The following is a 12,771-nucleotide window of genomic DNA, read 5'->3' as shown; positions in this document are numbered from 1 at the left end:
GTGCGATTTACATCTTATCAGCAAACTGAAAGAACAGGTAGCACAAAGAGATTTCCCAGCGATAAGGGCGTTCACACAGCCTTTCTCGAAAGACTCAGCAAGAAGCGGATTCCTATTTTCGAGGAGCAGAACTGGCAAAGCGTTTTCACCGTTGTTGACAGAGAGTTTTGCTGAGTATTGGAAAATATTGCCATATATGTGTGTCACCATGAAGTATAGTGAGGCTTTCAGTAAATGTAGCTTGGTCTGTCATTCTAATGTGTAACTTATTTCTTGAAGTCCCCGCGTAACTTCAGCAAATTTTTCTTTTTTGTCATAGTGTCGATAATAAGGAGGAACATTCAGTAGCTGTAAATCTGTCAATAAGGGATGTCGCTCTGGCAAACCAAGAACATCAAAGTCACATCGAATGATTGTCAATTTTATTTCGTAATAAACTAGAAAATTATTATTACACAATATAGAAACATATGTTTGCCATTTAGAAGTTGTACAAATACAGGGAACGAAGAGGCACAGACGTTTGCCACACTGGGTCGTACAAGGCCGAAGAACGAGGACATGTTCACTGATTCTGTGTGTGAGTGTAACAGTGCACATCAACATCCGATCTCAGTGATACAGTGCTTTACATCTAACAGATATGTAAAAATCTTTCCACCTGAACATACAGTTAATAAGATACAATTTATAAATGACAAAAAACGTGATTGTTTCCGAACGAACTTCCTTCACGTAGCTGCCCACTCGTGGGACGAGAGGGCATAATGCGGCGACAAGATCGCCTTGAACCTTCGCTTTACTGCGAAAAGTCACTCTCGCTCTGCACTTGTCCAAACTGTTCCAAGTAATGTGTCGGAGATGTTTCAGAAGTTGGTTTCACTCCACTGGGTCGACTGAAGCGTTCAGCGGTGGTTAAATGTGCGGCAAGTTGTCGCAGACTATAAAGTCGGTGACGGCGTACTTGGTGAAACTGTCCCTGTCGCCCTGGCCCACGTTGACGATGTCCGTGGCTGCGTAGTAGTTCCCCCTCTTGCCGGGAGAGGCAGCGCCGTTCTTGTGGTGGTGCGGAGTCACGGGACGCGAGATGCTGCCCACGAAATGCAGGTCGTCGTGGAAGCTGCTCACGCTCACGATCGAGAAGTCTGCAACAAGAGAGGGCGCATCTAGCGTTCAGTTCTTGGTGCAACAGTGCTGAGTGCCGCTGAAGTGTGAAATGAACAGAGCTAACTCAGATAGCAACATCTTTCACCATGCGCCATTCTACGCTGTTTATGGAACTCAAATATCGTTAGGTTAAAATCAACAGTTGAGATCGCAACAACAATTTGTTTATTGACCGGTTTCGGCTTATGGTAAAGGCATCCTCAGAATTTTTATAATCCGTATGACTGGTGCAGGCGGCTGCTAAGTTTCTCACGTGATACCGCGATCGTGTACTATTGTGATATCACGTAAAATAACGAGGAGGCACCAGCACCATACGGGTCCCAAAAATTGTAAGGTTGGCTTTGCGATAAGCCGAAACTGATCAATAAACAAATGTTATTGCTATCTCGATTGTTGATTTTAACCTAAGGATAGCACCAGATTGCTCCACTCTATAGACAATGTTGTCTAAATCTTTTAAGTCAAATATCAATTTTCGTTCGGATTTTCAGCTGCCCTCTCACAACTGTCCCAGAAGATGGTTCTTCGATTGCCGACTCAAAAGAATGATATTAGCGAAAGACCTGTTCTTGATTCAACTTCCACTCACACCCGACTCTACTATCTACAGGGGAAAGGCAAAATAATGTCAACATTGGTAGTAATGAGATGGTTGTGTTTGAGGGTAAGGCATCGGTCGCTCTAGACTGTGTGTATTCCGTACGGACTAGGCATCAGTCCAGGTTGTTTATGAGAAGTTCACACTTCGTATTTGCGTTCAGATTCTGAGGTCGACGTGCAATGAGAGACCTTACAGAGTTCAAAGAAGGCATATTGTGGGGGCCCGATTAGCTGGAGCATCAGTAACGAAGACAGCCAACTTATTGAATGTTTCAAGAGCAACTGTTTCAACAGTCATGACAGCCTATACAAAACAAGAAAAGACATAATTTTGTAAACGTAGTAGTCGGCGCAAAACTAAATGACTGAGATCGTCTTAAGCATATACGAGCTGTGTCACAACAACGCAAAACTACGGCAGGTGAAGTAACTGCAGAGCTCAATAGCCATCTTGGTGACCCCGTATCTATCGACACTGTCCGCCGAGAACTCCGTAAAGCGAATATTCGTGAACGAACTGCTGTACCGAAACCACTGATGACGACAACCAACGCAGAGAAGCGTAAAGCATGGTGTCAGGAGAATAAATCGTGGACTGCTGAGCAGTGGAAACACGTCATATGGTCCGATTAAACATGGTGCAGAAGAGAGGAGGAAATTGAAATGGATTAGTGGCTCTAATAATGTGGCGGTGTTGTGTTTTCAGATAATAAATACAGTGTCTTCCATCCCGATGGTTCATCCCCTCTCATGGTATTCGGTATACTGTCTGCCATAACGTTAGAGAAAAGACATTCCAACAGCAGACTGATTACTGAACAGAGAGATCCTTTTGAAAGATTTTTTTCCAAATAATATGTTTTTACGTTAAAATAATGAATGGATATATTCATTATTTAGAATGAATTCGTGGTCCAGAACGAGGCGCAACATAAATGACCAATCAGCAGAGCTACTGCGAAAGTGAAGAAGAATGCATAAAAAACGAAACCTGTGTCTCTTGAGCAAGGCTAGAGTAGAGACACGGTGTTAGTTACGTATTGTGGAGATTCTCATTGAGGGCCGATATTTTAGAGACACCACTCAAAGTAGGCAACATTATGAATGAATCCATCAACTAAAGATGTAAGTGTAACACAATATTAGAGTGTAGTCTACACATCCACCCACCCACCCACCCACCCACCCACACACACACACACACACACTGATGGGCCACAACATTATGACCACTGCCCATAGCAACACTGGATGAAACCTGGCGGCGTTAGAGGCAAGTGATGCGGTAACAAAACTGTGTAAGCGGAGCAGACACGGATGGAGCATCACCCCAGCAAAGATGAGCGTTGCAAATGAGGAAATAAATTGAGATAAGCGAGTTTGTCAATGGGCAGATCGTTATTACGCAAGGTCTGTGAACGAGTATTTCGAAAACAACGAAGCTGCTCGAATGTTCACGTTCTACTGTCGTGACCATCTACAGAAAGAAGCAGAAGTACATCGAAACTACCAGTAGGCGGGACGTCCGTGACTCTTCACAGAACGTGGGGATTGGAGGCTAGTCTGCTCTGTAAAATAGGATAGATGGTGATCTCTGGCACCTCTGCCGAAAGAGATCGATGCCCGTGCACGCCGAAGTGTTTCGGAGCGCACCGTTCGTTGTACGAGGTGCATTCAAGTTCTAAGGCCTCCGATTTTTTTTCTCCAGACTGGAAAGAGATAGAAACATTCGCATTGCTTTAAAATGAGGCTGCGTTCATTGTCAATACGTCCCAGAGATGGCAGCACCGTACGGCAGACGGAATTTTACCGCCAGCGGCGAGAATGAGAACTGTTTTGAATACTTAAAATGGCTACGTTTTCCTTACTTGAACAGCGTGCAATCATTCGTTTTCTGAATTTGTGTGGTGTCAAACCAATTGAAATTCATTGACAGATGAAGGAGACATGTGGTGATGGAGTTATGGATGTGTCGAAAGTGCGTTCGTGGGTGCGACAGTTTAATGAAGGCAGAACATCGAGTGACAACAAACCGAAACAACCTCGGGCTCGCACAAGCCGGTCTGACGATATGATCGAGAAAGTGGAGAGAATTGTTTTGGGGGATCGCCGAATGACTGTTGAACAGATCGCCTCCAGAGTTGGCATTTCTGTGGGTTCTGTGCACACAATCCTGCATGACAACCTGAAAATGCGAAAAGTGTCACGAATGCTGACGGACAACCAAATGGCTGCCTGTGTGGCATGTTGCCAAGCAATATTGACGCGCAACGACAGCATGAATGGGACTTTCTTTTCGTCGGTTGTGACAATGGATGAGATGTGGATGCCATTTTTCAATCCAGAAACAAAGCGCCAGTCAGCTCAATGGAAGCACACAGATTCACTGCCACCAAAAAATTTCGGGTAACCGCCAGTGCTGAAAAAATGATGGTGTCCATGTTCTGGGACAGTGAGAGCGTAATCCTTACCCATTGCGTTCCAAAGGGCACTACGGTAATAGGTGCATCCTACGAAAATGTTTTGAAGAACAAATTCCTTTCTGCACTGCAACAAAAACGTCTGGAAAGGGCTGCGAGTGTGCTGTTTCACCATGACAACGCACCCGTACATAGAGCTAACGTTACACAACAGTTTCTTAGTGATAACAACTTTGAAGTGATTCCTCATGCTCCCTACTCACCTGACTTGGCTCCTAGTGACTTTTGGTTTTTTCCAACAATGAAAGACACTCTCCGTGGCCGCACATTCACCAGCCGTGCTGCTATTGCCTCAGCGATTTTCCAGTGGTCGAAACAGGCTCCTAAAGAAGCCTTCGCCGCTGCCATGGAATCATGGCGTCAGCGTTGTGAAAATGTGTACGTCTGCAGGGCGATTACGTCCATAAGTAACTCCAGTTTCATCGATTTCGGGTGAGTAGTTAATTAGAAAAAAAATCGGAGGCCTTAGAACTTGAATGCACCTCGTACATTGCTGAACTAGGTTGATGCTCGTCTCCACAAACGCCTTCATCGCACCACAGACAATAGCTGGCGGGTGCAGTATTGCTCTGTGGGATGTATTCTGCTACGCTTAGATGGGACCTTTGGTAGTAATCGAAGACACGATGACAGCTAGGAACCACCTGTATCCCTTCGTGGTTGGTATGTTCCGCGACGACAATGTCATCTTTAAGGAGTATAACTGTCCGTGTCTCGGAGCCAGAACCGTGCTACAGTGGTTTCAGGAGCATTACAGCGAACTCACTCTGGTATCTCGTCGACCAAATTCGCCTGATGTAAATCTGATGCAACCCATATGGGTCTCTATAGGGTGCCATCTCTGTGTACTCAAATCAGCTGTCCGTTAGATAGTATCGGAGGTTCCATGCGTCTTTTCGCGGATGATGCTGTAGTACACAGAGAAGTTGCAGCATTAGAAAATTGTAGCGAGATGTAGGAAGATCTGCAGCGGATAGGCACTTGGTGCAGGGAGTGGCAACTGACCCTTAACATAGGCAAATGTAACGTATTGCAGACACATAGAAAGAAGGATCGTTTATTGTATGATTATATGATAGTGGAACAAACACTGGTAGCAGTTACTTCTGTAAAATATCTGGGAGTATGCGTGCGGAACGATTTGAAGTGGAATGATCATATAAAATTGTTGGTAAGGCGGGTACCAGGTTGATATTCATTGAGAGAGTCCTTAGGAAATGTAGTCCATCAACAAAGCAGGTGGCTTACAAAACAGTCGTTCGACCTATACGTATTGCTCATCAGTGTGGGATCCGTACCAGGTCGGGTTGACGGAGGAGATAGAGAAGATCCAAAGAAGAGCGGCGAGTTTTGTCACAGGGTTATTTGGTAACCGTGATAGCGTTACGGAGATGTTTAGCAAACTCAAGTGGCAGACTCTGCAAGAGAGGCGCTCTGCATTGCGGTGTAGCTTGCTGTCCAGGTTTCGAGAGGGTGCGTTTCCGGATGAGGTATCGAATATATTGCTTCCCCCTACTTATACCTCCCGAGGAGATCACGAATGTAAAATTAGAGAGATTCGAGCGCGCACGGAGGGTTTACGGCAGTCGTTCTTCCCGCGATCCATGCGCGACTGGAACCGGAAACGGAGGTAATGACAGTGGCAATTAAAGTGCCCTCCGCCACACACCGTTGGGTGGCTTGCGGAGTATAAATGTAGATGTAGATGTAGATGTAGAATTAGATGACCTGTGCGTAGACGTCTAATGCCACATACTACCTCAAACCTACCTCTGGCAACAAAGTTTCGGATCTGACACGGACAAACAAGCTATTAAGCACACGGGTTCCCAAGCAGAGGCTGCGTTTCTTGACTTCCGCAAGGCGTTCGATACAGTTCCCCACAGTCGTTTAATGAAGAAAGTAAGAACAGATGGACTATCAGACCAACTGCGTGATTGGACTGAAGGGTTCCTAGGTAACAGAACGCAGCATGTCATTCTCAATGGAGAGAAGTCTTCCGAAGTAAGAGTGATATCAGGTGCGCCGCAGGGGAGTGTCGTAGGACCGGTGCTATTCACAGTAAATATAAATGACCTTGTGGCTAACATCGGAAGTTCGCTGAGGCTTCTTGCGGATGATGCTGTAGTATATCGAGAGGTTGTAACAATGGAAAATTGTACTGAAATGCAGGAGGATCTGCAACGAATTGACGCATGGTGCACGGAATCGTAATTGAATCTCAATGTAGACAAGTGTAATGTACTGCTAATACATAGAAAGAAAGATCGTTTATCATTTAGCTACAATCTAGCAGGTCAGGAACTGGAAGCAGTTAATTCCATAAATTATCGGGGATTAGGCATTAGCAGTGATTTAAAATGGAATCACCATATAAGTTTAATCGTCGGTAAAGCAGATGCCAGACTGAGATTCATTGGAAGAGTCCTATGGAAATGCAATCCGAAAACAAACGAAGTAGGTTACGGTAGACATGTTCGCCCACTGCTTGAGTACTGCTTACCGGTGTGGGATCCGTACGAGATAGGGTTGTCAAAAGAGATAGAGAAGATCCAACGGGAAGCAGAGCGCTTCGTTACAGGATCATTAAGGATTCGCGAAATCGTTACGGAGATGACAGATAGACTCCAGTGGAAGACTCTGCAAGAGAGACTCTCAGAAGCTCGGTACGGACTTTTGTTGAAGTTTCGAGAACATACCTTCACCGAGGAGTCCCTCTCCCTCCTACGTATATCTCGCGAAGAGACCGTGAGCATAAAATCAGAGAGATTAGAGCCCAGACAGAGGCATACCGACAACTTTCTTTCCACGAACAATACGAGACTGGAAAAGAAGGGAGAACCGATAGAGGTTCTGAAAGTAGCCTCCGCCACACACCGTCAGGTGGCTTGCGGAGTATGGATGTAGATGTCCTGTCAAGTGATCCCTTCTTTTAGTCAAGAAGTGCCACATATTTCTTCTCTCCCCAGTTCTATTCAGTACTTGCTCGTTATTTTCATAGCCTACCCATCTAACCTTCAGCATTTTCTGTAGCAAGACATTTCAAAAGCTTCTACTCATTTCACTTCTAAACTGTTTATCATCCATGTTTCATTTCCATACATGGCTGCGCTCCAAATAAATACGTTCATGAAAGACTTTCTAACACCTAATTATATATTCCACATTCCTTGCCATTGCCAGTCTACATTCATTTTTCTTCTCTGTTTCGCTCAACACCAATTATTTTTCTGCCTAAATAGCAATACTCATCTACCACTTCCATTGTTTCGTTTTCTACTCTAATTCCCCCAGCATCGCATGATGTAATTCGACTACATTCCATTATCCTCATTTTGCTTTTGTTGAAGTTGATTTTACATCCTTCTTTCAAGACACTGTCCATTCCGTTCAGCTGTTGTTCCAAGTCCTTTGCTATCTATGACTGAAAGAAAGGAAAAACGTTGTGGTACTGACCGGCGAAGTCGTGGCTCTTGGAGGGCGCCAGCAGGCAGCCATACTCGTGCTGTGCGGAGAGCAGCTTGTAGGGCTCGTGGTAGACGCTCGAGTTCTCGCTGTCGTCGCCGTTGCTGCCGCTGCCGCTGGCGCTGTCGTCGCCGCGGCCGCCGTACAGGCTGCAGACGGCGGCGTGCGGCGCGGGGGAGGCGCGCCTGGGGGCGGCGGGGGCGGTGGGGGCGGCGGCCACCCTGGCGTGGCCGGCCACCCCCAGCACGCGCGCCAGCACCGGCGGCGTCGACAGCTGCAGGCCGCGCATCGAGACGCCGCCCCCGGGCGCCGCGCGCGGCAGTCCGCCGCCGGACGCCGCCCCCGCCGCCGCCGTGAAGCCGCCGCACGGCTTGGCCGCCAGGAGCGCCACCTTCTGGCGGCCGCGGCGCACCACCACCACGGCGGCCGCCGCCAGCGCCAGCAGCATCAGCGACGCCAGCCCGCCCGCCACCAGCCCCACGTACGCCTGCTGCGAGCCCGTCGCGTTTGTCGCTGCCAACCATGGTTACAGTCAGAAAGTAGAATCTAGTACAGTTGTCAAAAAATGTCTAAGAGAGTAAAGAAGAATCGGTTGGCAGGACATATTGTGAGCCACAAAGGACTTGTAGGTTTGATAATGTTACAAGTTTGAGGGGAGAGGGGTAAAATTGAGGAGGGACAAAAAGGATGGTTACAATAAGCAGGTGAAGTGGATGGGGAGTTGAGGAGTCCTGCAATGGATAGACTAGCGTGGAGAGGGGCGTCAAAGCAAGCTTCTTTCAAAATGGTTCAAATGGCTCTGAGCACTATGGGACTTAACTTCCGAGGTCATCAGTCCCCTAGAACGTAGAACTACTTAAACCTAACTAACCTAAGGACATCACACACATCCATGCCTGAGGCAGGATTCGAACCTGCGACGGCAGCGGTCGCGCGGTTCCAAGCTTCTTTACTCCAGTACGAAATTCGAATGATTAGGTCCACTCTCTCGGCACAACCTACTATTGTGTCACTACGAACAACAATTTATGAAGAACTGTGCAACTCTTATTACTGTTCTCACACACTGTTGCGCGAAGATGGAGAACGAGTGACACAAACAGTCATGCACTTGCTGTAGGTAAGCTAACTATTAATTTAACCTCAACGGCATCTCAAAGTTTGCAGCCTTATCGGTTATCTGTTGCTGATCTTATGGTATTCAGTCCGAAGATTGCTTTGATGCCCCTTTCCACGCTAGTCTATCCGTTGCAAGCCTCCACAACTCTCCATCCACTTCACCTGCATACTGTAACCATCCTTTGTTCTGCCTCCTCAATTTATCCAATAAAAGAAAGTCAGGTAGAAAATGATACAAATAAGGTCTTTGGAACAGTTATTAATTGGTTTTCTATAAATGGCTTGGTCTGAACTTTGAAAAAACACAGTACATCCAATTTTCTGCTGCAAGAAGTATAATTCCTTCAGTAAACATAACACATCAAAAGAAGTCAGTAGCCTATACCATAGATAAATTCTTGAATATGAGTAAATAAATGTGGAGATATAATATATGCATTTTGTGCCAGGGAATGGGATAGACAATAGAAGTATCTGGGTATAACACTATAATGAAAAAAAACTTGTTTCGTGCGCTCAGTTCTTCTGCATTTCACACGTTCCACATGATAACGGTTTCTCCATGCTATTGATCAATGGAACACGTCACTAACTAACTAACTAACTTTACCCTACTCCTCTCACACTTACCTACATTATCAAATTTACGACTCCTTTGTGGCTCACAATATCTCCTGCCAACCGATTCTTCTTTACTCAACTTCTGACATAAATTTGTATTCTCAACCATTCTTTTCAGCATCTATTCTCTTCTTAGTTCTTCGGCCTCTTTTTTCCACAGTCGGAGCCATTCAATGTACATAGTGTGAGTAAATTCGTACTACGTATAACATATACTGTGTTTTGCGACTGTAACAGTGTCTAACTAAAACCAAACGTGTTTCGTTTTATTTTAAAGCGTCCTTTCCCTTCTTCTACAGTTATGAGTTAAATTTTAGCGCACATAGATTTTTCATTAACACAAAAGCGTGTGTTTATTTTGTGTCAGTGAAGCACTCTGTGCTAAAGTCTACCATTTATGTACGAAACGAATGGCGAAAAAAAAAAAAAAAACAAACTTGAACACAGAGGATGCTCTAAAATAAAGCGTTACGCTTTTACTCTTCATTACAAAAGACGGCATTTAATCAAAATATCTGCTCAGTACTTCTGCATCTCTTACTAGATTTACCTATCTAACCTTCAGCATTGTTCCGTAGAACCACATTCATTCTCTCAATGTCTGAACTGTTTACCGCCCACGTATCACCTTCGCCCAGGGTAACACCGTAAAAAAAAAATTTTGAGACGAGGATCTGTAACACTCAAATTTACAAGAGATGTTAAGAAATCTCTCTTTTTTTTCGAAACGCTTTCCTTGCTACAGTCAATCTGCATTTTATATCCGCTATATTTCAGCCTTTACTGTACTGCCCAAATAGCATAAACAGTCTACTATGATCAGCGTCTCGTTTCCTAATCTAATGTCTTCACCACCGCCTAATTTAATTTGACCACATTCCATACCCCATTTTACTTTGGTTCTTTTTCATCTCTTGTCCTGTTTTGGAAACATTATACTTCATCCAACTCTTGTACCACGTTCTTTGCTGTCTCTGATAGAATTACGTTAAAGTTTTTATTTTCGCTCATTCAACTTTAATGCCCTTTCTACGTTTCTGCTTGCTTTCTTTTATTGTAATCTGATTTCTGTACAAGGTGTAAACATCTTTTTCCTCCCTATATTTTATCCCTGCTACCTTCATAATTGCAAAGAGTGTGATCCAAAAAACATTGTCAGAACCTTCGTCAAAATCTAGACATGTAACAAATTCAGATTTCCCTCTCTTTAACCTATCTTCTAAGATAAGCCCTAGGGTGACTATTGGCTCGCAGGGTCCTACATTTCTCCGAAATCCAAACTGATCTTCCGGAGGTCGGCTTCTGCCAGATTTTCCATTCTAGTTATAGATTAGTCTGGTCTCTGAAGTCATACGCCTCCATTGTGATTGTGCCTTCGGTACGACTACCTGAATCGCTGAGGCACGCAAATCACCGTATCTCTGCAATGTTCGTGCTTCATGGGGGCAACGATATCTGCAGCGCGAATAATGTAAGTCTGTGGTTGCCAGAGTGTATTTGCAGGAGGCAGTGTTAGCAGCTTCCTACCAGACACCCTTCACAGTGTTCTGCGTGTACCTATACAACAGTTTGTGCAGATCGAGGTGAAACTGCTGTGGCAGGCAGTTGGCCTTTACCACTAGAGTCATTGAAACATCGATCACAAAGTCATTTTCTCCGACATGTGGTGAATCCGGGGGCCAACATAGTGTGTCGAAATCATCATACTCATAATACACACTAAAATTTGATACACAGTGGCAAATGTACGATATAGTACTTTCTATGCTGAACTACAACATACATAGATAGATATTATTGACTGCATTATGTGAATCAACATCTTTCGGTCCACCATCAGCACACCTTTCTTATATCTCCCAATTGTCATTTACACCGTAGGAGATCGTAGTAATGTACACCATGCACAATTTATGCTACACTAGACCACAAAAGGTATGTTTCGAAACTTTGGCGATCATTGATCACATGTTAAGTAACGTACTATGGTATCCAGATATCTAGCGCTCTTAAATAGAAATTTTGTTTACCTACTCGAAGCCAACTACTTTAACTAAATTCCTAGTCGCTATACCGTCATTTCAGCAGTATCTAGATGATATTTAACGGATCTCACACGTCTGTACATGCATACTACTTGAAACTGCAGGCATTCACTTCTTACCTAGAATTAGTGCGGCCTCTTGACTTAAATCGTATTAATGGCGTTTTTATAACTTAATTCATATGGTATTATACATTTAAGTGATCATTAGAGACAGATAATTCGTTCCAAATTATTCTCTTATAAATTACAGTATTAATTAACTGTGATATCGTGGGAATTTAAACTGTTATTGGATTTCAGTTACTAGAGATTTTACAACAAATGGTACATACGTAACATGCAGAAACTGCAATACGGAAAATAAATACTTATTCGTTGTGATGAACACACAGCTATTCTCAAAACTATCTTTATGAGAATGGGATGGAACATAAATATTTTTCAAACAGGCTTCGTAACGAGTCGCATAGAACTTGTTGAGTTACTCACCAGGTGCTATCTCCTTGCGCTTCTGAGCTGGCTTCTCCGTCGGTATTTCAGAATTTAGGCTGTTTATCTCTTCGAGAGCGCTATCCTGTTGGTAAAACATCTGTTCCAGGTAGAGCTGCGAAACGTTGCGAGGTACAGGCACTGAAAGAGACAAGAAGAAAAAGTACTTTTTAGTGAGACTTGTCCAAGAAGTTAGCACCTTGTGATTCGCCTCTCATCTTAGAAGTGTGATCATAATTTTGAACTCTCCACAAAGTACGCCTGCCTACGGGGTGCTAGATCCTTAGATAACCGAAACTCCGTGTAACTAAAACACTTAGGTCGGTTCGTTACGTAAAGAAATGGCCTACTTCTCTGTCTCTGGTTTGTTTAGTCGATTCCAACCTCCCGTGATCCCATGAAGTAAAGCACCTCGCTTACTTCTGTCCTGCATGAGCTGGAATCCATTACTTCTGTGACGCAATCGATCCATATCATTCTTCACCGCCTTCTTCTCCTTGCCCTTTTGTTCTTACGCAGCATTAACGTCTTTACCAGAGAATCATTTATTTTCATAATACATCCTGGTAGAACAGTTTCTCTTTCAGTATCAGACCTTCCAAGGAGCAATGTGGTTCTATTTGTTGTAATACTGACCAATTAGCTCTCTTTGTAGTCCGTGGAACAAAGGAGTTTCGTCCAACACAGGTAGTAGAACGGTGCCTATCCTAAGCCGTTCCGCCTTCGTTAAGACCTAGGTCTCATATCGCTACCTCATAAATGGAAAAACAAGGAATAGTA

The 12,771-nt window shown here is 44.3% G+C and overlaps 1 protein-coding gene across 1 annotated transcript in view; it reads right to left on the bottom strand.

Moving 5' to 3' along the window:
• Positions 1-400: 400 nt before the first annotated feature.
• LOC124795538 (epithelial discoidin domain-containing receptor 1-like) overlaps positions 401-12,771 on the bottom strand; it is a 71,719-nt gene continuing 59,348 nt past the window's right edge. Inside the window, exons 9-11 of the mRNA XM_047259609.1 lie at positions 11,992-12,132; positions 7,707-8,228; positions 401-1,145 (exon numbers count right to left, since the gene is read on the bottom strand). Of these exons, the coding sequence (XP_047115565.1) occupies positions 916-1,145; positions 7,707-8,228; positions 11,992-12,132 (893 nt within the window). The 3' untranslated portion in view covers positions 401-915. The remainder of the gene's footprint in view (positions 1,146-7,706; positions 8,229-11,991; positions 12,133-12,771) is intronic.

The sequence above is a fragment of the Schistocerca piceifrons genome, chromosome 4, assembly GCF_021461385.2.
Source record: "Schistocerca piceifrons isolate TAMUIC-IGC-003096 chromosome 4, iqSchPice1.1, whole genome shotgun sequence".
Taxonomy (NCBI): Eukaryota; Metazoa; Arthropoda; class Insecta; order Orthoptera; family Acrididae; genus Schistocerca; species Schistocerca piceifrons.
This window is presented reverse-complemented; position numbering and strand designations above follow the sequence as displayed.